Raw genomic sequence first — 24,628 nt, 5'->3', positions numbered from 1 at the left:
GATTAATATAATAATTATTCTTAATGTAATGGGTTGATACCTAAATAAATAACATTTTTTTATGTAATTCTGAACGCACAAGTTGAGTCGATGCAATTTCAAAACGCATCGTCAGAAATGTCAACATTGTCAACAAAATTTTTCTCACCGACTCCGACACGTAAAATTACATAACTTCCAGTTTTCTGTTATAATATCGTATTATCGTAAAAAAATGAGTGATTCGAGTGAGGAAGATGATCTAACGCCTGTGGATGTTGCACTTTCCTCGCTATAGTGAGGGGAAAAGTCCGTCTGTCTGTCACCAGGCTGTATCTCATCAACCGTGATAGCTAGACAGTTGAAATTTTCACAGATGATAGATGATGTTCGCTATAACAACCAATACTAAAAAGTACGGAACCCTCGGTGGGCGAGTCCGACTTGCACTTGTCCAGTTTTTTTAAGGCACGTATATGGTGATTTCGGTGTCTTATAAAGTAACTCAAGCATTTAATCCGGAAAACTACTAATGTTAGGGGGTGGACCTGGTGATGTAGACCACGGACTATTATAGTGGAACTTTTCTATTATTGGGTATATTATGATTGAGTGTATTATGATTAACAATGTAGGTAGTACTGGAAATGACTAAAGAGACTAAGAGGTGAGGGGTAGGTGTGAGAAGTGAAGACTGAAGACGGTAGAGGGTGGTGTTTTGAGGTTGGGGCTTGACGATTCATGATCCGAGAGGCTAGGCAGTTGAGAGGTGGCTTATAAACGTGAAAATATTTCTGTCTGACTCTTTATCATTTTCACGGCTAAACAACTGAACCGATTCAACTGATTTAGGTGAAATTCTGCATGAAGCTAAAAAGTTTAAGCCCTTCAGGTAGTCCTTGATTTGTTTTATATTTTTAATTTATCTGGTAGAGGGACGGCAATATAATTTAGTCTCAATCCTACGCTTGCGTGCTATGGACAGTTAAAAATAATATACGCAGGCAATACATAAACGCATTGGATTTATACTGACGTACTGTGTTAGTTACTAGGTACCTACAGAAAGCAGGTTCATTGCATGATTATGATTTATAATTGTTATATATTTGCTGTGACTTATTTTTCAAGAGTGTTTTTAATAAAAAGACACTTCAAAATCGCTTACCTTCTTTCTAAATTTTCTAATGTAAAAAATACGAAGTAGGTACATATAGTTTAGAATTATGAATGACACCTCTAAGTCTACTGAAGAGTTTGACTCTTTATGTCATAAGTCGTAGCATTACGTTGGAGTTTTCTTTTTTATAAATATAAGCTTTATAATACTTTCAGGCACCAGGCACTGCCAGCGCCCAACATTTGCTCCTAGAATTGACTATCAGCACATCTTTCATTCTGCTGCTTCTATGCCAGGTATTTGATGGTTTCTATTATGTCAAGTGAAGTGAAATAGGATTGAAGAGCATGAGTAGTAGTAGTCAACTACATACCGAGGAAGCTTTTATTTTGTAGTTTCGCCATGTCCGTCTACATGCATGTCTGTATGTCTGTCCGTCCGTAGCTTTGTTACATGATCGAAAGGCATCCGATTCGCACATCGCTCCGGTATTTTAGCGATAAAACGCTATGCGCGTATTATAGCGACATTCCGCTTGCACGTCGGAATCGGACGCAGTGTGCCATGTGCCTTAGTACTAGAAAGCTGCAATTTGATATGGATATATAAAAAACAATGATGCCGACAAATGGTAGAATAAAGACTAGAAATAGTTATCCCACCAAAAACATTTCATGTAAAGTGTTGCCAAGACTAGGTGCATAAAGCTTTTACACTAAAAAGCTATCAGATCCCGTAGTAGGTACCAAGACTTACTCTGTATCTCTGTAAGTCCTAACTTTATAAGCTCTAACTGTATAAAGCCAACATCTTGGTCAAACGTACAGTACGGCTTGGCCGTTTCGTTGCTGTCAAATGGACAAATTGGACAATCCCTTACTGACACTCAGAATTTGAAAGACTTGTGTTACTACTTTATACAACAAGTCCACCGAGGGAGTGTTTATGTGACTGCAACGAAACGGCCAAGCCGTACTGTACGTTTGACCAAGATGTTGGCTTTATACAGTTAGAGCTTATAAAGTTAGGACTTACAGAGTAAGTCTTGGTACCTACTACGGGATCTGATAGCTTTTTAGTGTAAAAGCTTTATGCACCTAGTCTTGGCAACACTTTACATGAAATGTTTTTGGTGGGATTTCATTCATTTTTGTAAGAGTTGATATACCAGCTAGAAATGACAATTATTCGTTTATAGAATCTACGATAATATAAAAATTTTAACATTAGATTTTTATAAAACTTACGTATTGCTAGCGCAATCTATGTAGGGCCTATATAAAGTCAGGAATTTTATGTATTATAAATTGTAAGTTTCTAGAAATTTTAAAGCATTTTTACCATCATCGGAATTGTTTTTAATGAAGTAAGCGTTAGTGAAGGTCTCCGATTCAGCTCACTCAATCGATTTTTGTGAATTTTGTGTTCATGTTTACTACTAAGTACATATTTCATTTTTGGAAAATATACAAAATCACGGAGTCATTTGTAGATCAGCGCCTAAAGAAGTAGCGGTTTCGATATCATTAGGCATTTTTTTCTTTTTGAGACATGTGTTCTATCTACATGCAAACATATTTAATTCTTAATGGAGAATAAGTAGCCAAACTTCACCTAGGGATCTAGAAACTTTGGTGTGTAGGTACATTACATACTTACGTGCTATCGTGGTGCAGTTGGAAAACCGCGGCTTTGTAGTGCGACGATTAGTTTGACATGTATTTTTTAAATTATAATTTGAATTTAGCGAGTGCGAAGTGCGCGCCGTTCCGGCTCTCCGGCTGTTCTTCTGTATAAGTCGTACGTATTACTCAACTTATTTTCGCGAAATTTTGTGAGCAGAATTTATTGAAAAAATATTAAAATCGCTCACTTATCACACGCGAGTCAAGAGGTATATAAATGAGCTCTCCGAATATGCATACATTGTTACGGATCTTACGGCCGCGTTACTCTGGTGTTTCGAGATCTCTACACGGCGGGAGTTGCCAATCGTTGGGAACTGTTTGATGGTACTGTGACATCCGAAAACAAAAAGTACAGTTTTATGTTTTTTTCTAATAGGCTACACTTATTTAGGCTATGTTCGCGAGGTTCTACAGCTCACAGAACCTCCCTTGTGTTTAAAGTTCACCATTTCGCGTCACCGCGTTATCCCGGCATTTTTAGCCACGACACGGCTAATGGGAGCCTGGGGTCCGCTTGGCAACTAATTCCAAGAATAGGTAATAAGCGTAGGCACAAATTTTTACGAAAGCGATTTCCATTATTAGGATTAGTCCCGTTTCCTCACGATGTTTTCTTTCACGGAAACGCGACTGATAAATATAATTTCGTACATAAGTTTTGAAAAACTGATTGGTACGAGCCGGGGTTTGAACCCGCGACCTCCGGATTGAAAGTCGCACGCTCTTACCGCTAGGCCACCAGGTCGTTATTCTTTATATTTGTCTAAAATATTCGATATCCTAAATGTCAAATAACTTATGCTTCTCAAATGCTACTGCGAACGGTAAATAGTCATATCATAATAGGAAGCTTACATTCACATATGACCTTTTATTTTCGGACGTCACTGCCGTCACCGGTGTGTCAGACAGAGTTCTCAACAGCTGGCTACTTGTAGGCGTGTAGATATCTCGGACCCACCAGTGTAATCTGACTGTAAGCTCCGTAACAAAATAAGCGTAATCGGAGAGCTTACTTATACCGGTTTTTTAGCCCTTCACTCGCGTGTGATAAGTAAGCGATTTTAATATATTTTTTAAAGTTCATTACGGCGCCATCCAGTGTTGAGTAGCTGTATTAGATTAGTGTTAGGCGAGCTATTTTGAAATAATTAAAGAACAGATTATGTTTCATAACTTTGACATTATATTTTAGACCGTGGTATATGTTACCTACAGTTGATATTCATTCTAAAAATGACAACCGGTAAAACCCTATTGGAATGGAAAGTTGCTATTAATGTATGCCGCTAAATAGCTGTCATTTCATATTCAGTAGTTTATTAATTCGTGCAAGAAACAGTGCCAATATAGAGGGCGCTATTTTGGCTGGTTTACGTAAACCTGGTTCAAATCGAGCCTTCGAAAACTTTTTGGTTTTTTTTACCGTTGTTTTTGTATTAGCATTCCGATCACTGCTACCACACAAAATTTCACGATTCTAGGACTTCAGGAACCAATGTTTTCAGGATTAGAGGTATTTTTAGGTACCCCCATTTTAAGGCGTTGCAGGGCGAAAGTTACAGATTTCTGATCACCATATGTGTCTGCATACAGACCCATCCCTACATGCCAAATTTCAGCCTTCTAAGACTTAAGGAAGTAGTCTGTATTTTCTATGACGCGAATTTCATGTGTTTCGGACAGTGAAAATTAAGGTACTATAAAATTTTAAGTATAATAGGTAGCTTAATAAAACTTGGTGTTTTTGATAAGTCTACTGAGTACATGGTATACAAAAAATTTCAGCTCTCTAGCATTGTCCAAGCCGAAACTACGAGGGTTCGAAAATACGGCGAAACGTGCCGAGAAAAGATATGCACTGCCTTTTGCCCTTTGTCTCGTCTTGGCGGGGGCACGGCCGTGCCCCCAGATTTGTACCGTACCGTACCGTACCGTAGTATGAAGTTCATGGCCTTCACTAAATTAAAAAGCTACATTGTTTCACTCCCTGGAGTGAGGAAAGTCGCACTTTCCTCACTCCAGGGAGTGAAGAAAGTAGGCTTGTTCGAGCTGCTGAGGTGAAAAAATATTTTACAGTACATATGGTGCTACTTTCTCGCACTGAGCACTTTTCGTCCATATGTCGAAAGTTTAAAGGGCCATATGTACTGTAAAACGTTGTACGATACACGTGCGAAAAGGTAATTCGCAACTCGTGTCGATTTAAAACACTCCCTGCGGTCGTGTTTTAATTTATCGCCACTCGTTTCAAATTTTCTCTTTTCCGCACTTGTATCGTAAATAACTATTTTAGCGTACCTCCCCTAAACGTATTTTTTTCGCTTCAACCCTATGTTAACCTGTACAACATCCAACGTGTTATTGGACTTATTGGATAGGTCTTCTCTTGGACAGAATGGTAACTACGGAGCCCTACACTGAGCATGGCTCAACCTGCTCTTGACCGGTTTTTATTACAAGCTTTTATTTTTCTAGCAATATTTGTATGTACGTATATATTGTGCGCATGTTCGGGTCAAATCTTACAAGCCTAGACCAACTTCTCATTATTAGGTTGAGCTAAAAGTTCACTTACTTATTATGTAAGTTGGGTGACAATACAGTACATATTATGGTTCCATCGAGCTTATCTGATGATGGACATAGGAAGTGGCCATAAGAATTCTGCGATAAAACAACACAACCTAATTGAGTCTCGGTGAGTTTCGTAAATCGCCAGTGTGATATAGGGCTCTTAGCGATAAAAAGCTGTATTTTCTTTTCTGTATTTTGATTCTGGATCAAAAAGGGAATCAATTACCATTAATTTATTTTTTTATTAAAATACATGTGAGAAACATGAATACTAAATATTTTTCTAAGGTCTCGATAGTTATGAAATAGTGGTGAAATTGTTAGGTCTCCTATTTTCGGAAGTACGTACCTAAACAATGATTATGTAGATTTATTTGTATTGTTTTCTTCTAGTTACGCCCGCTATACAACAGTCTGAGGTGCCTACCATCATCAACAACATATGTACTGCAGATTCTTCTGTATTTGCAGAACATAATTATAGTGTGATGAGTCGTTCGAAAAGAAAGACATTAGATGAAGGTAAATATTTATAACGTCACCAATTATTATAACAAAATATATAATAACATTTAGTTATATTTAGTTACATTTAGTTTTGACATTTAGTTATATTTTGTTTTACAAAAAGGTGTGGATTAGTATTCCTGGTGTGTGATTATAATGCCACCACCTCTGCATTATGCGCTGCTGCGCCAAATTCCTTTTCGGCATAACCTCTTTTACATAAAAACTCGAAGGTACTACTACTAGGACTACTGGCCAACGAGACAGGACAATATTGAATAGCAATTGTAGCCCGCTAAAGTTGATATACTTATATTATCGCTCCGGCCGCATACCGCAAGAATATTGAACAACCGCTCAAGAAGATTAAGTTTTGGAATGATAGACGAGGATACAGTTTTACAATGGGGCGTTTATATAGCCTACTAGCGATTTTCGTCTGTAGCCTTACTTAGGGAATGCTTAACCCTGTATGCTAGTTGCGTGTGAGCGTGTGCTCCCGTTAGTGGCATTGTTTCTGCCCGTATGTGTTCCACATCAGTAGTTGACGTCGGACTTTGACTATCATTTCTGACTTTTGTCTTTTGCAATGGATCTCATCCCATCCTAAAAACAAACCTGATCGATTGATACCATAAATAAAAATTTGACATCTTAGCCTATTGTAGAAATAAAAATACAGTTGATGATAAAAAGTTGTATCCACAATAAATTTGGTGACATAAAAAACTTAAATTTATAGTGACAGACTAAAACCAAAATTTATTAAAAATTATACGTATAATATTATATTTTTGTTTTCTTTCAGGTTCGAACAAACGTGAGGTGCAGCTTAAGGTAAAACAACTTCAAATGGAAGATAACCGTTTGCCCAAAAGGGGACTTTCATACAAGCACTGCCGCGTTCCAGACAGTATGACATTGTGCAGCACATGACGAAACCAGCTCAGCTTTTAGTGAAAATGCAATAACAATCAACGAAGCACCCTAAAGGACGACGCTATTCACTAAAAGAATAAAAATATGGCATTCTCGCTTTACAAATAGAGTCCGAAGTGCTAATACAGGCTGTTGTGTGAATATTTTTCACTTCCACCTGGCAAAGCGATGAAAAGATTAAACTTACCACAGTGGCATAAACACAATTATATTCGAAGGAATTAAACACAAAATAACCAATCAGATGGCAGTCGCTTTCGTAAAAACTAGTGCCTACGCCGATTCTTAGGATTACTTGTCAAGCTGACCCCAGGCTCCCATGAGTCGTGGCAAAATGCCGGGATAACGCACGGAAGATGATGAGGAAGGACCTTTCACATCTCCAAACTTCATGCATTAACCGTAAAGACTATGCGTCTCTGTAATATGGTACAATTTTGACTTATTGGACACGTATTAGTTGTGTATTCCGTAGCATTCGTTTATAAGACTGTTAGCTTAGTCTCCTGACGCAAAACAATTACTTACATATTTCATATTCGCTAGGCTAGGTGCACGACGGGTGCTGCTGTCCTTATTTTGTGGGCTTCTCTACGGGAGTGAAATTATCAAACTGATGCTGCTAGAATTCATGTGGGACATTCCATAATATTATGTGTGTTCTCCCTCCACCGACTGCACTTTGCTAATAATTTCATTTTAACATGTGCCTAAGCCTTTCTCACTTCAAGGACCGCACGGAAGACCAGCGCTGGCTTTATATCTAGCATTACGCTGAGTTGGGTCCATTTCGTGATGCACACTTAACATATCAGAACCAAAACGTATTGTTACTAAAATTATAGGCAAAAAGTTGTATCTACTGATATACATACATACATACATACATATAATCACGCCTATTTCCCGGAGGGGTAGGTAGAGACCACGGATTTCCACTTGCTACGATTCTGACATACCTCTTTCGCTTCCTTCAATTTCATAACATTCCTCATACACCTCACAATGTGTTTACATTTTGTTAGATAGATAATTCACTATTTATTACCGTTATGTTAAAATGTCATTTTGGTCGGATGTTCATATCCAAAGTTATATGGAATTCGTGTCTTTTATTTTCATCAAAATAAATATTGTTTTTTTTTTGACATTAGGGACCTTTAATATCTCCAAATTGAATGTATTATTGACGAATAGAATTTAATTTCCTTGCTTCATTTTTATATTGTACAGACTGTATTGTAACGTTTAGTATAAATACAAGTTGGCAGATATTTATTTTGATAAAAAAAAACTAATATGTTTAATATAAATTTATGTCCATCTGTACATTTTTAATGTCTGCTTTGGCTTAGGTTATTTGATTTTCTTATAAATTGTTTCATACTAAAATGCATGGACTTTCAGCAAAAAAGAGAAAATCTGTTATAGACAAATGGTGTACTTGTAATAAATTATTTACTAAGCTTGAAAATGTACATAAAAATATCTTTATTTAATCGTTTTTATTTATTTATTAAATAATATCATTATCTCTAAGAGCCACGACGCTAATTGCCAGATCTCTTCTAATTGCCATGGTGTGATAGTAAGCTCCCAACGCTAATTGGTAGGCCTTCACCTGTTCTTATTAGCTTTATATTGTAAATTTTAACGAAAGCCTAGGCTCCATGGATTGTTGTGTATGTACATATAAAAAAGTCTTTATTTAATCGGTTTTTTCTTATTACATAATATCTTTCCCTCTAAGAGCCATGACGCTAATTCCCCGGTCTCTTCCAATTGCTATCGTGTGATACGTTTATTGTGGTATAAAGTATATGTTTTTTATAAACTGAAATAGATATCATACACTGAAGAAAAAGTGACCAAGTCCACCACACACACAGTAGCAATCAATTTATTGTACACAACACAGGTTTACAAAAATACTTTATCAGAAATCAGAAATATTTATTGTGTAGGTATAAGAAGTTTAACTAGGAACATTTTTTGATAAACATAAACATATAGTAATGGAAGTACAAAGGCGAATTTATCCCTATAAGGGATCTCTTCCAAATAACCTTTGAGTAGATGAGTGGGAAACTAGGCAGGTTAAGTAAAGTTATGTTTACCCATGCATGAGGTAGATATTGCCTCCTGTATTTGTATATGTTGCGATGTTTTCCTCATGTAAATGTTATATCGACATGTGTAGTAAACTTTTGGCTCCTGTATTTGTAAATGTGACGATGTTTTCTTCATGTAAATGTTATATCGACTTGTGTAATAAACTTTTGAATTTTAAATTATGAAATATCAACTATCTTTTCTTTCCAATTTATACTCACCTTATTATTTTATTTTATCCAGTATTTAACGAGCTACTTTATTATAATTTTCTTGTTAAAATCATGCTTTGTATAACATTGTATTGTACTTACTTTTCCTGTATGTCTTTACAATATATATGTGCTTGCCAATATATCTTACATCAAGCAAATATTATAATAAAGTTGTTGATTAATGGGTACTAGAAAAGCAAACTCGATATAACAAATTATAGATATATGACCCTGTTTACATATTGATTAGTGTTTAGTGTGAGTTTATACATTTGTAACAAATGTATGAAGTCGTACTAAACATTAATCAATATGTAAACAGGCCCTGTAGGTATGAATATTGACGTTAATGCTTGTTGTTCAGATTTACAGATGGCGCTTTAAAATGGATACAAAAAAGTTCCACGAGAGGGCTCTCTTTCTCCTATATATTATACTACTCTTTGCCTCAGACTCTTACCTACCTACGTAATTTGGGCGGATAATTTTACAAATAATGTTTTGTTAATTTGCGTAAATAATTGTGATATTTTTATTGAAATCGTTTGATTCTACATTGCTTTGAGTGTAACGTAATTTTACGATGTTATTCTCACATATTGCGTTAAGGGGAAGGTGTAAAATACCGTACTTACGTGTGAAAGGTTATGATCTCGTATTTTTGCTCAGAGCGTATTACAGCCGATTACAGAACAATTCACCAGTATTTTATCAAAGTTCAAGCATTCAAAACGCTAACCATCACTATATTTCATAAGAGAAAGCACAATTTCATACAAAACAACGATAATTGAATAAGCAACGAACAAACATGACATGTCACGTACTTATTTGTTTGCCACAACCTCGGTTGTGGCAGCGGTGGAAAAGTGAAACTATGACAAGGACAAACAATAACAGCGCTTTCTCTGCTACTCCTACAGAAAGATACATAAGACTATCCCGTTCGGTCATTTTCCCCCACTCCTCATGACCGATCCAGTTATACTAGATTCATGGATTACAAGGTTTGTGTAATGGTGTAAGTTTAAAGTGCTCCAGACTACGCGGCTTCGCGCCGCGATTCGCGCACGAGTGTGGAGAGCCCATAATACCTAAACACTATAAATATTTTTTTATATTAGCAGACTGTTGAAGATTAATACTTTGTTATAGATTTAATTTATTTTGGAATGCAGCCCTTTGTGACAGTGACATTTGTTTTATCTGTCATTGTCAAATCAAAGATGTTTGTGTTGATTTTGCGTTGAATACATACATAGACATCATTACATTCATGGTTGAATAAAATGTTAAAGTTCCAACACGATAACAATGATAACGTAATGAGTTGGTGACGTATGAATCTTAATCAGTTTTTATGGCTTTATCGGCCGGCAAATTGTTATCACGTTATCATACCACGTTGAGGCTCGCACACTATATCAATTATGTCGTACTTGAGAAGATTGAATAAAATTTGGTAAGATTAATAAATAAGTAATACACCTTACAATCTTTTATGAGTTACTTTAATTCATAATTAAATTATTTTTCAGTGAATTGAGCTTGAAGAATTCCAGACGGATAAGCAATGCCCATGCCCAAACAAAGGCTGATGTAAAATTACGGCAAATTGATAAGGTTTTAATTGCTAACCGCGGAGAAATAGCATGCCGGGTTATGCGTACAGCTAAGAAATTGGGTATCCGAACTGTGGCTGTGTATTCGGATGCAGACAAAAATGCTATCCATGTGGAATTGGTAATTTTCATTCCTTTACATCAACTTTAAAAATGAGCGGTTTTTTTTAAATCATAACAGTAGAGGAAAGGAACCCCTAATGAAATCTGTATTTAGATCTTTATTTGTAAAAATACTCAGCCTTAAGTTATACTATTAATTATGTAGATTAATTAATGTATATTAATTATGTAATTAGTGATTACACTTATTTTATAGGTGAATGATACAGTCTTAGTAGAGTCAGACCAAGGTAACTCGGCAGAGATTTTGATAGCACAGACGTTTAAAATAACATTAGCTTAGTCTTTGCCATCAAAATTGCTGCCGAGTTACCTTGGTCTGAATCTACTAAGACTGTACCATTCACCTATAAAATAAGTGTAATAGTTTGGTCATACTCTACTTTCTTTTAAATGTTTCCTGTGGATATTTCCCTGTAGGACCTACAGTCAGGGGTCGGAAACCGGTATTTGCTCCATACAAAAATACCGGTATTATTACGTTCTTTTGTTTATAATTTAATTTTTAATGGGACGGTTTAATAATGCAAAATTGTTTCCTAAATACATGATCAGTCCTACGTAATGAGCATAAAAAAATTCAAAATATTGGGCTATTTCGGGGTTTTAAAAAAATACCCATTCCGAGCTCTGCCAACAGTCCTTAAAAGCATCCCCAGTGGCGTGCAAATGTATAAACAGAACAGCCCTATATTGACTTTATTTGTTATAAATATTAACTTCCTAACTCTTGTTGAAACATCAAATTTTTTAAATCACCATTATCATTAAAAGCTTAACTGATGTAGATGTTGATTAGAAATATGACTAATGATCCCTGTTTATTTGTTAGGCAGATGAAGCATACAACATTGGCCCAGCTTCTGTAACACAAAGTTACCTAAACAAAAATAAAATACTTGAAGTAGCCAAGAAATCTCACAGCCAAGCCATTCATCCTGGATATGGGTTCCTCTCTGAAAATGTTGAGTTTTGTGAGCAGTGTGCCTCTGAAGATATCATATTTATTGGACCCCCCACCTCAGCTATTAGAGATATGGGCATAAAAAGGTGATTACCTTATCTATTTCAATTGCTATCTCACAATACTGATTTATTTTTGTTTAATTGGGTAACTATGTTTCCACAAAAAAGTAAAAACCCATGACAAATGATAATTTGACAAAATATAAATAAATAATGTAACATGATTGATTACTTAAGCTAGCAGATTCCCACTACTTTATCCACACGTGTAGTTATCATTACTACAAATTTTCAACACCGGTTTACCGTCATAGTAAACTACATATTTGGGTGCCAAATATCATCAAATATGGCTCAGCCACGTTTGCCATATATTCACAAACTTTTATACATCTCCAAGTCCATACATTCTTACTTACAAACTTTCATGTTTCTTATATTCATCATCATCAGCGAAAGACGTCCACTGCTGGACATAGGCCTCCCCAGGGATTTCCACAACTGGTCTTGTGCCACTCTCATCCATCGGCTCCCCACGACCTTAACCAGATCGTTGGACCATCTTGTTGTGGGTCTTTTCCTGCTGCATTTTCCGGTTCGCGGTCTCCACTTAAGAACCTTTCTGCCCTATCGGCCATTGGTTCTTTGAGCAGTGTGGCCCGCCCACTGCCACTTAAGTCTGGCAGTTCTCTGAGTTATATAGACAACTTAGGTTTTCCTGCGGATCTCATTTCTAATATTAGTAAGATTTATAAATTCACACAAAATTGTATTTTTCAGTACTTCCAAAGCCATTATGTCCAGTGCAGGAGTACCTATAGTTAAAGGTTATCATGGCGAGGATCAGAGCACAGAAACACTGCTAGCAGAAGCACAGAGGATTGGTTTCCCAATAATGATCAAAGCAGTTCGTGGTGGTGGTGGCAAAGTAAGTCAAACCCTGATTTAAACAAAAAAGTTACCAGTTTGGCGTACATTGTATTTAAAACAACACATTTTTGGTTTTCGTTTATTACAGGGAATGCGTATAGCAATGACGGAGTCGGAATTCCTGCAACAATTAGAATCGGCTAAAAGAGAATCTCTCAAATCTTTCGGTGACGATAATATGCTACTGGAGCAATACATCACTGATCCTCGGCATGTTGAAGTGCAAGTACGATTCTATTTACAATTATTTAATTTGGTCCAAATCTAAGGCTCGCCCTCGACCAGTGACAGTGAAGACATGTCGTTGCTCCGGGAAGAGGATCCTCGTAAATTGGATCGAAACATGTCGACGAGGAGACGACGACGTGAGTGACCCGTTTTTTAAATAATTTTAATGTGTTAAAATTGTTAAACAACAAACGAAACCGTCAACGCCATCTAGCCGAGAATAGGCCAAAGGTTGGTAATGGTGTTACCGCCATTTGTGCGGGAATCAAATTTTCTTGATTTCCGAGGCACGTTTTCTATTGAGACTTTATTCATCTTATACGGAGTTACATAGGTCTTTGATAAATAGATTCCCTATTATCCTGGGATTTTAATTACGTCTAACTAAACATTGGAAAAGTCTTATACATATTGGTTCTATATCAGCCTATAAAATCCAGGTATTCGCTGACATGCACGGTAACGCAGTGCATCTCTTTGAACGCGATTGTTCAGTTCAGAGAAGACATCAGAAAATTATTGAAGAGGCACCAGCGGTAAGAACACATTTTACAGATATTTTTTTGTACAGAAACAAAGTAAAAGAACTGTTTTGGTCCAAAATAAATAAAAGCGCATTTTTATCAGTACATACTTATTGCCTGAAATGATTATGCCTGAGACTTAATACTTTATGCATAATATTAGGCGTATGTATTTAAACGAGGAATAATCCAGTTCCGTTGTACATAGTTAAATCCTAGCATATCCATAGTTAGTTCCGTTGTTTTTTTTATTTAATTACATTTGTTCTTAATTTCAATTAATTAATTAATTAATTTAATCTCGATTATTACATTTATAACATAACATAGAATAACATTGTATAGTGCACAGATTAAAATACTAACCATATTTTATAAGTCATATTTGTACTAACAAGAATTATCTCAGTTGGTCAAATAAATGAAATTGAAATAGTTAAGCGCTATGCATTTCCGCAATGTAACACTTGATTAATAGTTATTTGTGCAACAAGAGAAGAAAGTTGGTTTTTCTTGCGAGTGTTGATTTTGAGTCCCGAGTAAGGGAAAGATTCTATAATTTAATCACGAGCGAAGCGAGTGATACTAAGCTAGAATCTTGAGTGTAGCGAGGGACTCAAAAACAAACACGAGATGTAAAAGGTTAAAATGTATTTCGAATTAGACCCCGAAGTATGATGTGGCAGTTCATGGCCTCCACTAAATTAAAAAGCTACTTTGTTTCACTCCCTGGAGTGACGAAAGTCGCACTTTCGTTACTCCCTGGAGTGAGGAAAGTCGCACTTTCGTCACTCCAGGGAGTGGCGAAAGTAGGCTTGTTCGAGCTGCTGAGGTGAAAATTAATTCTATAGTGCTTGGTTTCGTGCAATGTGATCTAAATACAGTGAAGATCCGTATGGTGTTGTTCCGATTGTTGTTCAGCCGGGTCTGTCGGAGGAGACACGCACGGCGCTGGGCGCGGCGGCGGTGCGCGCTGCGCTGGCCGTGGGGTACGTGGGCGCCGGCACTGTCGAGTTCATCCTGCACCGCGCCTCGCACCACTTCCACTTCATGGAGATGAACACCCGCCTGCAGGTCGAGCACCCTATCACTGAGATGATCACTGGTGCGGTGCTAGTACACAATACTATAGTTGGTCAAACCAATTTGTCAGTCAGTAACAACCAGGAAAATTATACTTATCCCTTTCTTTTGGGTGCTAGTAAAGACAAAGATAGTAGCATTCTCTCTGTCTATCTTTGAAATGAGACAGTCCTTTGACAAACTATAATAACGCATTTTACATAACTAGTTTTTAAATATAATTAGCTCAATGCATGTTTTTTTTTTTAATTTTTGTAATCATAATTTATGTCGTTTGAACACCGAAATAAATAAAAATACTTTTGTAAACTTTCACATTATTTTATTAAAACATTTTTAAAGTGTTGAAATATTTTGAGCGGTTAAAACGCTCATAATTTTTTGCAATCACACGTTGGACGGTCCAACTGACGTTTGCTACTAATGACACTTATGTGAACTAATCTGTCGAACGCGTGACGTCACTTGACGTTTCGCTCACTAGCTTTTCGCGGGAAATTTTTTGTACTTTTTATTTATTATTTTAAGCAATTAATTTATACTTTTATAACGGAAATGCATTTAATTGTAACATGATATGACAGTAACAAATATCCGAATAAAAAATATTTCGTTCAAATATAAACTTCATGCATGAGGCTAAACGAAACTTATCGAAACAAACATGAAGGATTCTAAGCTTATAATTGGTGCCTGTTGCTATATCTATCTATAGTAACGCCCGTAATTATATAGGTGTCCCGCTCATGATGCCGGCGGCCAATCACACTGTGCGAGCGGGACAGTAATATAACCTGTATGCCACAAATTCCCCCTAGAAAAAGGCTGGCCGCAGCACGAATGTAACAAGCATTTAACTTAACCCCTCTAGTTAACCTTGTAAGCGCCATATGCACAATCCCACTAACCCGGGGTTAACCCGTTAACCCAGCATCAAATGGCGTTGGCCGGTCGAAGTATTTAGCAGATGGCGCCAGCATAGCTTGCCCTGTCAATCCCTAGAATTGTGTCTAATTTTAAGCCAAATCTCATAGAAAAAGGGGCATGCTATTATGGCGCCATCTATGCAAACCTTTGACAGTACTGGTAACCATGGTAACTCCAGGTTTAACCGGTTAACCACGGGTTAGTGGGACGGCCCTAAGTTAGTTAAAGTTGTATTTTACCTGAATGTTACTTGAAACTTATATGTTTTTAACGAGAAAACATTTATTGTAAGGCACTGATCTCGTGGAATGGCAGCTCCGGGTGGCGGCAGGCGAGCCGCTGCCGCTGACGCAGGCGGAGGTGAAGCGGCGCGGACACGCCGTGGAGTGCCGCGTGTATGCCGAGGAGCCCGGCGCGGGCTTCCTGCCTCGCGCGGGCACCCTGCACCGCCTCGTGCAACCGACCCCCGACCAACACTGCCGGGTACGTGTGCCGTGTGCTGACTAACACATTCACAGGCGGAGGGCGGAGGTGACGCTTCCTGCCGCCCGCGGCCATTTTGCACTGTCTTTTGCGTGCCTCAAGCAATGTATTGCTGCTCGTCTTGTTGGCTGGAGCAGGCTTAACGATGATTAACCATCCTGTCCACAATTACTTTTATTATTTAACCTCGTAACCATACAAAATTTAGATTAATTTCGTTTGTTTATCTGTACCCCCAGTGTAAATTTCAATTGATAGCGTGACGTGACGTACACGTTTGCGTTAAGTGTCATTTTGTATGAGATTTTGAGTTTCCAAAATATTCCGCTTGGCTTAGAAACTTTAACTTGTTACAGGTAGAAACTGGCGTGCGAGAAGGCACGGAGGTGTCAGTGCACTACGACCCCATGATAGCCAAGCTGGTGGTGTGGGGCCGCGACCGCAACGAGGCGCTGGCCAAGACGAGGGCCAAGCTCTCCGAGTATCAGGTTTGTTATTTTCTATCTATAAGAGACGGGTGGAATAAGACGATTTTGCAGGTGTGTGAACCCTATACAGGGTGGCTAAAAAATAAGTGCATTCCGCTCGCAAGGCAGGTTTTGGGATTATACTGAGCAACTTTTACTATAGGACCAACCACGAAATCGCGATAAAAATCCGTCTGTCTGTCTGTCACCAGGCTGTATACCATGAACCGTGTAAGCTAGACAGTTGAAATTTTCACAGATGATGTATTTCTGTTGCCGCTATAACAACAAATACTAAAAAAAGTACGGAACCCTCGGTGGGCGAGTCCGACTCGCACTTATCCGGCTTTTTTTTCTTTTATTACTTAATGTTCATGCCAAGTTTATTGTAATTTCAGAATGTCGACGATTGCCTCTCTGTCCCACTTGTAAATTCGTACGTAAGTGTGACAGGGGGAGGTCGAACGTGGTTCGCGCTAGGCCCTCAGGCACTTTTAGTTAAATAATGGGACTTTATTTCTCGTATAATATACTTGTGTAATGTATAAGGCATACTGTCCGCACGAAAGTATAGGATAAACATAGGATAGGTAGTTGCCACATCGTGTAGTCTCTTTCCGGAGTCAAATAGGCCCCAAGTCTCGTCTGAGTGAAACAGGACCAGAACTGGTGTCCCCACGTTAGTTGGCATTCGATGATGGAAACCGTCTTTGCTTTATTGTTTTGTTTCATCCTCTTGACCGCGGCGGCACGTGATTGGTCAAATTTATTATATTTGACTAAAGCGTATTGATATGAATATATTGGTTGACTCGGGATCCCATAGTGAAAAGTATACGATTTCAGTTTGGTATACATACGAAATGGACGAGTAGAAAATAGTACATTGTGATACAAGTGTGCTACGTTGGTCATTACACACGAGGCGATATTGTGCACGCGAGCTGTAAGCGAGCGCGCAATAAGAAAGCCGATGTGTGTAATGACCAATGCACACGCGTTTCATACGACGTTTTTCAACACACTTGCAAGGAGAAAAAGGAAGCATCCATATTAATCAAATTTTAATTGTTAAAACAGTTAGTATACAGTCTTGCATCTGTCATACTGCCTGCCGCGCCTCGAGCCTGCCGCTGGTGGCGGGCCGGCCGGGCCCCGGTAGGCGGGCGGCGGGGCGCCGGCGCCCGCCAGTCCGTGTTGTATAATCTACTCGACCAATTTAAGAAGGCTCCGTTTCCATATATATTATTAGCAATCAGTTATCTTAAGTCAGTCGGATTATCATTCATTACCTAACAAGTTCTATATTATAATGAAAAAGTACGCGTGTTTAATATCTAGGATTATGAGTTTATGAGCCTAAAAGCGGTTCAATAACTTGCATGTTACGAGCAAGTGTGTTGAAAATATTAGGTATAATAATGGTGACATAGGTGGCGGGTCTGGAGACGAACGTGAACTTCCTGTTGCGGCTGGCGGGCGACCCCGCGTTCGTGGCGGGCGACGTGCACACCGCCTTCATCCCGCAGCACGAGGCGCGCCTGTTCGCCGCCTCCGCGCCCGCCCGTCTGCACGCCACGGCACGCAACGCCGCTCTGGGACAGGTGAGTACTATTATGATTACTTAGCGGATACAAATATGTCACATACACGGTGGCTAAAAAATAAGTGCATTCCCGTTGCCAGGGAGATTTTGGGTTTATACTGAGCAACTTTTAATTTGGGACCAACCACGAAATCGCGAATAAAAAATTTACCCTCCCATAGAAAATGGACCAGCCAAAATGTATGAAACAGCCAAAAAAAGTCTCGATCATTATCATTTGTTTTTCACTTTTAATGTTTTAGGTGCTTCTGTCCCAAAAAGCAAGCGCGAGTGAGACAAATAATGGAATCGACGTTTCGCCGAGTGCGTGGCGACCAAACTATCAACTTCGAAAAACAATTTCTCTAAAACAAGACGGCAAAGGTATATCACTGCATTATATTAACGAATCTTTTAACTTATTGCGGTTTTAATTATTTTTCTTTATCAATAACTCATTAAAAGAAGCTTTTATCGCTGACTGTACTTTTTTCCATAGGCAACTAATACTCATCGAGAAAATTCTAAAAACCCCAATCACAATTAGGTTGCGTTGTTTTATCACAGAGTTCCTATGACCACCTCCTGTCTTCATCGTCAGATTAGCTCGATGGTACCATAATATTGCATTGTCACCCGACTTACATATGCGTATGCAAATTTTCAGCTTCATCGGAAACCGGGAAGATGGTTAAATTAGTTACCTTAGATTCCATTACATAGTTAGTTGATTCCATCATGAAGTTCCAGTTCATATCTTCCGGCTCCATCATCAGATCAGTTCGACAGTACCATATTATTGTATTGTCATCAGAACTAGGTACATACAGCTGCCAATTTTCATGACGCTACGATCCTTGGAAGATGGTTAAATTAGTTACCTTAGATTCCATTACATAGTTACAATGTTACATACAGGTCGACCTAAAAAAAGCTTGTTAAAAATACGAACTAATCATTGGAGTCGTTTCAGATATCACAGTAGCAGTAGAACACGTAGGCTCGAAACTGTACCGGGTGAAAGTGGGAGACGGAGAATGGGAGGAAGCCGAAGCGTGGCTGAGCGAGAGCGAGCGCGGTGCTCGGCTCACCAGCGTCTTGGGGGGACGGCGCGCCACCGTCGGCCTGCTGGCGTTCGAGGACCAGCTCCACGTTTATGACGAGGTGAACTGTGTGCTGTTGTTAGAGTGACATCGGGAAAGGCAAGGTTGAGAGAACGCGTGCGCGATGCGATGCGAGACACCACTGTCGTGGGCGACCAGGGTCAACCTCAATTTTTTAAAAGCAGATACGTCTACGAGCGATCCTTTCTTTAATATAAAATTCTGAGTCCACCTACTGGTGAATGAGGACCTGCTCCACGTCTATGACCAATTGAATATTCTGCTATTGTTGGAGTGAGGCGGAGATCTTTAGGGCTGAAACGAGCTCGGTGCGAGGCTCATCATAGTTAAGGGCAGCCATAGATTAAGGTAAACTTCCTGCTGTTATTAGAGTAAGTCGGGGAGAGGCGTACAAGTAGCTGGCCGTGAGACGTAAATGCGTTTTTCTTGTTTCTGTCACAGTTTTTCTTTTAGTCATCCGATACCCTAATAAGCCCCATGGCACCCGTTCATAGTGTAGCTGCAGAAACCACTCGTCTGTCAGATCCTGTATGGCCGGATAGCAATTTCTATGTAGCTTTAGAAAACACTCGTCTGCCAGCTCTCAAATGGCCGGAAGTGAGTATGCCGAGCATTTGAAAGTTAAGAGCGTTATCAGATGACGTATTTATCAGTTAGAGTCTGTGCGGAAAGAGAAGAGTCATAGGAGTTGAGGGCGCGGGGCGTGCCGGTGCTATTTTATGGTTTTTGCTATGCTGACAACACTGTCGCGTAATTATAGTACGACACTCGACTCGACACGGCTCTTCTCTTTCCGCACAGACTCTATAATATAACATAGTGGCATTATACCTACAAATTCATTTGTGCCTCAAATTCAACTTTAATTTACTTAAATATTTGAATGGTTCTTAATTTTGTATAGTCGAGTGCCACTATGAATCTAAAGGAGCGTATATTATAAGATAAGTAACCCTATGTTTCAGGAGGGTCAAACGATAGCCTTGGTTCCTCGGGCTAAGTACGGCGGCGCCGGGGCCTCAGAGGCGTCTTCAGACAGCGCCTGCTCGCCCACGCCCGGCGTGCTGGAGAGAATACTAGTCAATCAAGGCGATAAGGTAATCCGCTGCCGGTTCACACTTGTTTTCCTGCCCACCCACCAGAAATGACACAGTTAAATGAGCGATCATGAGGGGCCGAAAAGCCAGGCGATTAGTAGGGAGCAAAAGATACGATGCGCCACGCGAAACTTGCGATGGAAGATATGGCAATCGCGCGGCTGTTAACGTTTTACTTCAATTACTATGAAAATGTCACTAGCTTATACTAAAGTTACCTGCAGTGCTGTGGTATGCAGGGTGCTGTGGTATGTATAACGAAAATTAGACATGATTTAATGATTTTTAGGGTTCCGTACCCAGGGTAAAAACGGGACCCTATTACTAAAACTCCGCTATCCGTCCGTCTGTTTGTCTGTCCGTCTGTCACCATCACCAGGCTGTATCTCATGAACCATGATATCTAGACAGTGGAAAATTTCACAGATGATGTATTTATGTTGCCACTATAACAACAAATACTGACAAACAAACAGAATAAAATAAATATTTAAGTGGGGCTCCCATACAACAAACGTGATTTTTTTGCCGTTTTTTGCGTAATGGCACAGAACCCTTCGTGTGTGAGTCCGGCTCGCACTTGGCCGGTTTTTTTTGTATCGAGCCAACTTTAACCTACGAGTAGTAAGGTTTGGCTTGGAGTCGGTACTTGAAAATATAATCTAGTTAACATGAATTATTTTTCGTCGCATTTGCCTTTGTGTACGTGTAGAAATAGGGTATTTGACTACTTGTCAAATCAGTTTCTTTTTTCGAACTGTCATAACGATTTGTTACTATGGAATTTATATAAAACACTACCATGTGACGTCACGATTAAATAACCTACTTTTTATAGTTTTATACGGGTTTTAAAATAGAAATTGTGTCTAAAAATAACTGCTGTCTACGTTTCTCTATAATCGTCAGGTGCTTTATTTCTTGCATGGTCTAAAATAATTTATTTTAAATACAGTCAGTTACCCTATTAAATATAAAATATACAAACTTAAATTAAGTCTTAGCCCACTAAACACACACACAACAAATAGACACACTTCAATGGTATGTTAAAACTAAGAATCTATGTTCTTTCGATCTTAACGATTTCGAAAAAGTTTTTAAATATATAACTAGGTATATTTTGGGATAGTTTATTCACCTTTAATAATCGACTGAGCTAAATTCCGAGTGACACAACACGTCCAAAACCTATTGAAATAGTGTGGTGCGGTTATATTTTAAACATATGCCATACTCGACTCGTATAGGTGGTGAAAGGACAGCCGCTGTTCGTGGTGATCGCGATGAAGATGGAGTACGTGGTGCGGGCGAGCCGCGACGGCGTGGTGGCGGCGCTGGCGGCCGCGCGGCCCGGCGACGCCGTCGGCAAGGGCGCCGAGGTCGTGCTGCTCGAACCCGACACTTCTACAACCAACTGAAATGACTCACATCCACCTACCAACCTGGCTATGGTCACCTCACACTCACTATTTCCTGTCCGTTTCCGGGTCTATCATCTTTAGAGTTGTTAATTGGAATTACAATTTTCTGCAAAAATTAAATTTCAAATACATTTACCGCTGCGGGATTTTGTCACGCGTATAAGTAACCCTTTGCGTGAAACATTCACTGCCAGACAAAAAAAACAGTACTTCAATAACCATGCATGCAATACGTATAAGCGGGTTGGCGAAGCCGCATATACTCGTAGATACAGAAATATGTCTGTAATTGTAATTTTGACCTGTAAAACAATGATTTTACCAATAAATAAATCAATCAATCAATCAATCAAAGATCAACACAGTAGTGTACACCGAGCGCCCACTAGGCGGGTGCTTTGGCTGTGCCAAATTTCATAGGTAATCAAATCTCATTTAATAGGCCGGTGTCGATTTTAGTCGCAAAAATGTAAAATTGATAGATTTAGTCTGTGAAATTGTACACCTTTTGTTACCTAATTGAAATAACAAGTACTGGTTTCTGTTAGCACGTCCTCTTATCTTACCTTTTATCAGATCAATTTTTTGAAAACAGACTAACTAAATTAGTAATGTTTGCTTTTCTGATAGACGTCTAGGTAAACGCGCGTAAAGCACTGATTTTGTCGCTCTTATTTGTAAATATCGTAAAGTTTGGACGGCGAAACATGGTCATTTGTATTACACATATCCTGTACTTGACGTTTATCAGACTACATTTTTATTATTATGGCTTTGAAATAGTGTAAATGAAAGTTAGACGAAATCAATTTTCTCCAGAAATTACTTTTAAACAAGTGACAATTTCTCTGAAAATCGACTTCATTTCAACGTAAGTTTGATACTTAAACAATCTACAACATTTGCTGAAACTATTCTTATACATCAATTTGTATAATTTACCACCATACATTTATGATGAATTTTTAAAAACTGCCCCTTCTTTTCATATATTGCCGGTGACGCACGCTCGCGACCTCATTATTAAAAGGCAAGATGAGAAGACGTGCTAATAGAAACCAATACTTGTTATTTAGATATTACGTAACAAAACGTGTATAATTTCAACGACTAAATCTATCAATTTTAAATTTTTGCTCCAAAATCGACTACGGCCTCTTAATATAAAGTGTCAGGACAATATTTTATTATGAAAACAAACACTGACTTCTTACTACTGTTGCTAAGACGCCTTAGGTGTGACTTACTGTATAAATAATCTTAAGAGGGGGCTGAGCTCCTTCTCAGATTTGAGAACTAGGTGAATGTATTTATCCGTCCCGCTAACGGGATCGGCTCCTAAAATTAGTACGATAAGGACAACTGCAGCTTAAGCGAAAAATCCTACGTAAAAATCGAGGCTTTGTACTTGACTGTTTCCTCCTTCAAAACTTAACCAATCGTAACAAAATTTTGAAATCTAAATGGCATGGTAATGGACTTATCTGTGTCGTACCGTTTTGTTTCGCGGGCTAATTGATCTCAGTCAAAGATATATGTAACTCCGTATAAGATAATTAACTAAAGTCTAAGTAAAAAACGTGCCTCGGAAAATCAAGAAAAAATTATGCTCGAAGAGAATTTGGCCGCTGTGGCCTATACACGTTTTGATGGCGACAACGTTTGATATTTAATAATTTTAACACATATCAGTGAAAGAACATGGGTCAAAGTCATATGGCGTTCTAAAAATAATAATAAATAATAAATCATTTATCCATATATGCTTTTGATATTTATTTTCTTTTTTAGTTTTAATCCTGTGTCGACAGATGGCAGGAAATTTACTGTGACTACAAAATTATTATGACAATAACCCTCTATACACACTATTCTCTTTGTATTAGTTTTGAACACCATGTTTTTCTTTGCGGCCTAGTCAATTAGGCCGTTTTTGCGATCACTTCAATGACCTAGCGCTTAATAAAAAAATATCAAAACAGTCCAGATATTGATAATATTAATCTGTGTTAAAAAAATATTGCTCTAGGGCCAAAAACCACGGAAGAAAGAGTCGAGTACATTTGTATGGAGAAATGACCACTCCCCTATCCTCAGTGTGTTAGGAATTCTATAAGATGGTCTATTTGTTGACACATCAAGTAAAAGACAATGCAGATTTCAGTCATTCCAGTAAGGTTTAATATACTAAACAAATACATATATTTATATAATACTATTTTTGTACTTCTGTAAGTTGTGTTATGTTTTTGAGTATGTATAATAATTTTCTAATTTCTAAGTGACGTGTTTTATTTATGTCCTCATATAGCAGCAATAGCAGAGGCGCGAAATCTCGAAAAATGTGTCCTTCGTCGAGACGGGAAATAACTGACGACCTGTATGTAACTAATTATGTAATGGAATGTAAGATAACTAATTTAACCATCTTCCAAGGATCGTAGCGTCATGAAAATTGGCAGCTGTATGTAGTTCTGATGACAATACAATAATATGGTACTGTCGAACTGATCTGATGATGGAGCCGGAAGATATGAACTGGAACTTCATGATGGAATCAACTAAGTAATGGAATCTAAGGGAACTAATTTAACCATCTTCCCGGTTTCCGATGAAGCTGAAAATTTGCATACGCATGTAAGTCGGGTGTAGTGATGGGTCGTTACCAGTAACTTACTCAAAAGTGGTAATATTCCCGGTAATGCTACCAGTAACATTACCCAAATCGGTAACATTGAGTAACTTTGAAAAAATTATTAGAATTGTATATGCTTTTTTCGTGTTAAATACTTAATAAAATAATAATGCTATTATTTACAGTCATAAAACAGTTAAGGAATCTCTGAGAGAGTAAATTCCCAATGTTACCGGTAACATTCCCAATATTACCAGGTATTTTTCCAAAGTT

General features: G+C 38.3%; 2 protein-coding genes across 2 annotated transcripts; both read left to right on the top strand.

The window, feature by feature from the left end:
- Positions 1 to 147: 147 nt before the first annotated feature.
- Positions 148 to 9,139, top strand: LOC134754608 (uncharacterized). The gene is made up of 4 exons (XM_063690927.1): positions 148 to 276; positions 1,315 to 1,395; positions 5,758 to 5,886; positions 6,680 to 9,139. Exons 1-4 carry the CDS (start codon positions 255 to 257, stop codon positions 6,805 to 6,807), a joined length of 360 nt encoding a protein of 119 aa, XP_063546997.1. The 5' UTR covers positions 148 to 254; the 3' UTR covers positions 6,808 to 9,139.
- Positions 9,140 to 10,444: 1,305 nt separating this feature from the next.
- Positions 10,445 to 23,926, top strand: LOC134755071 (methylcrotonoyl-CoA carboxylase subunit alpha, mitochondrial). The gene is made up of 14 exons (XM_063691550.1): positions 10,445 to 10,599; positions 10,676 to 10,880; positions 11,715 to 11,932; positions 12,629 to 12,776; positions 12,867 to 13,004; positions 13,447 to 13,542; positions 14,452 to 14,635; positions 15,833 to 16,023; positions 16,380 to 16,511; positions 17,924 to 18,094; positions 18,339 to 18,459; positions 19,049 to 19,239; positions 20,165 to 20,296; positions 21,547 to 23,926. The coding sequence occupies exons 1-14, from the start codon at positions 10,568 to 10,570 to the stop codon at positions 21,715 to 21,717; spliced, it is 2,130 nt and encodes a 709-aa protein (XP_063547620.1). The 5' UTR covers positions 10,445 to 10,567; the 3' UTR covers positions 21,718 to 23,926.
- The last annotated feature ends 702 nt before the right edge of the window (positions 23,927 to 24,628 follow it).

The sequence above is a fragment of the Cydia strobilella genome, chromosome Z (genome assembly GCF_947568885.1).
Source record: "Cydia strobilella chromosome Z, ilCydStro3.1, whole genome shotgun sequence".
NCBI lineage: Eukaryota > Metazoa > Arthropoda > Insecta > Lepidoptera > Tortricidae > Cydia > Cydia strobilella.
Note: the sequence above shows the minus strand (reverse complement) of the source record. Positions and strands in the feature narration are given on the sequence as shown.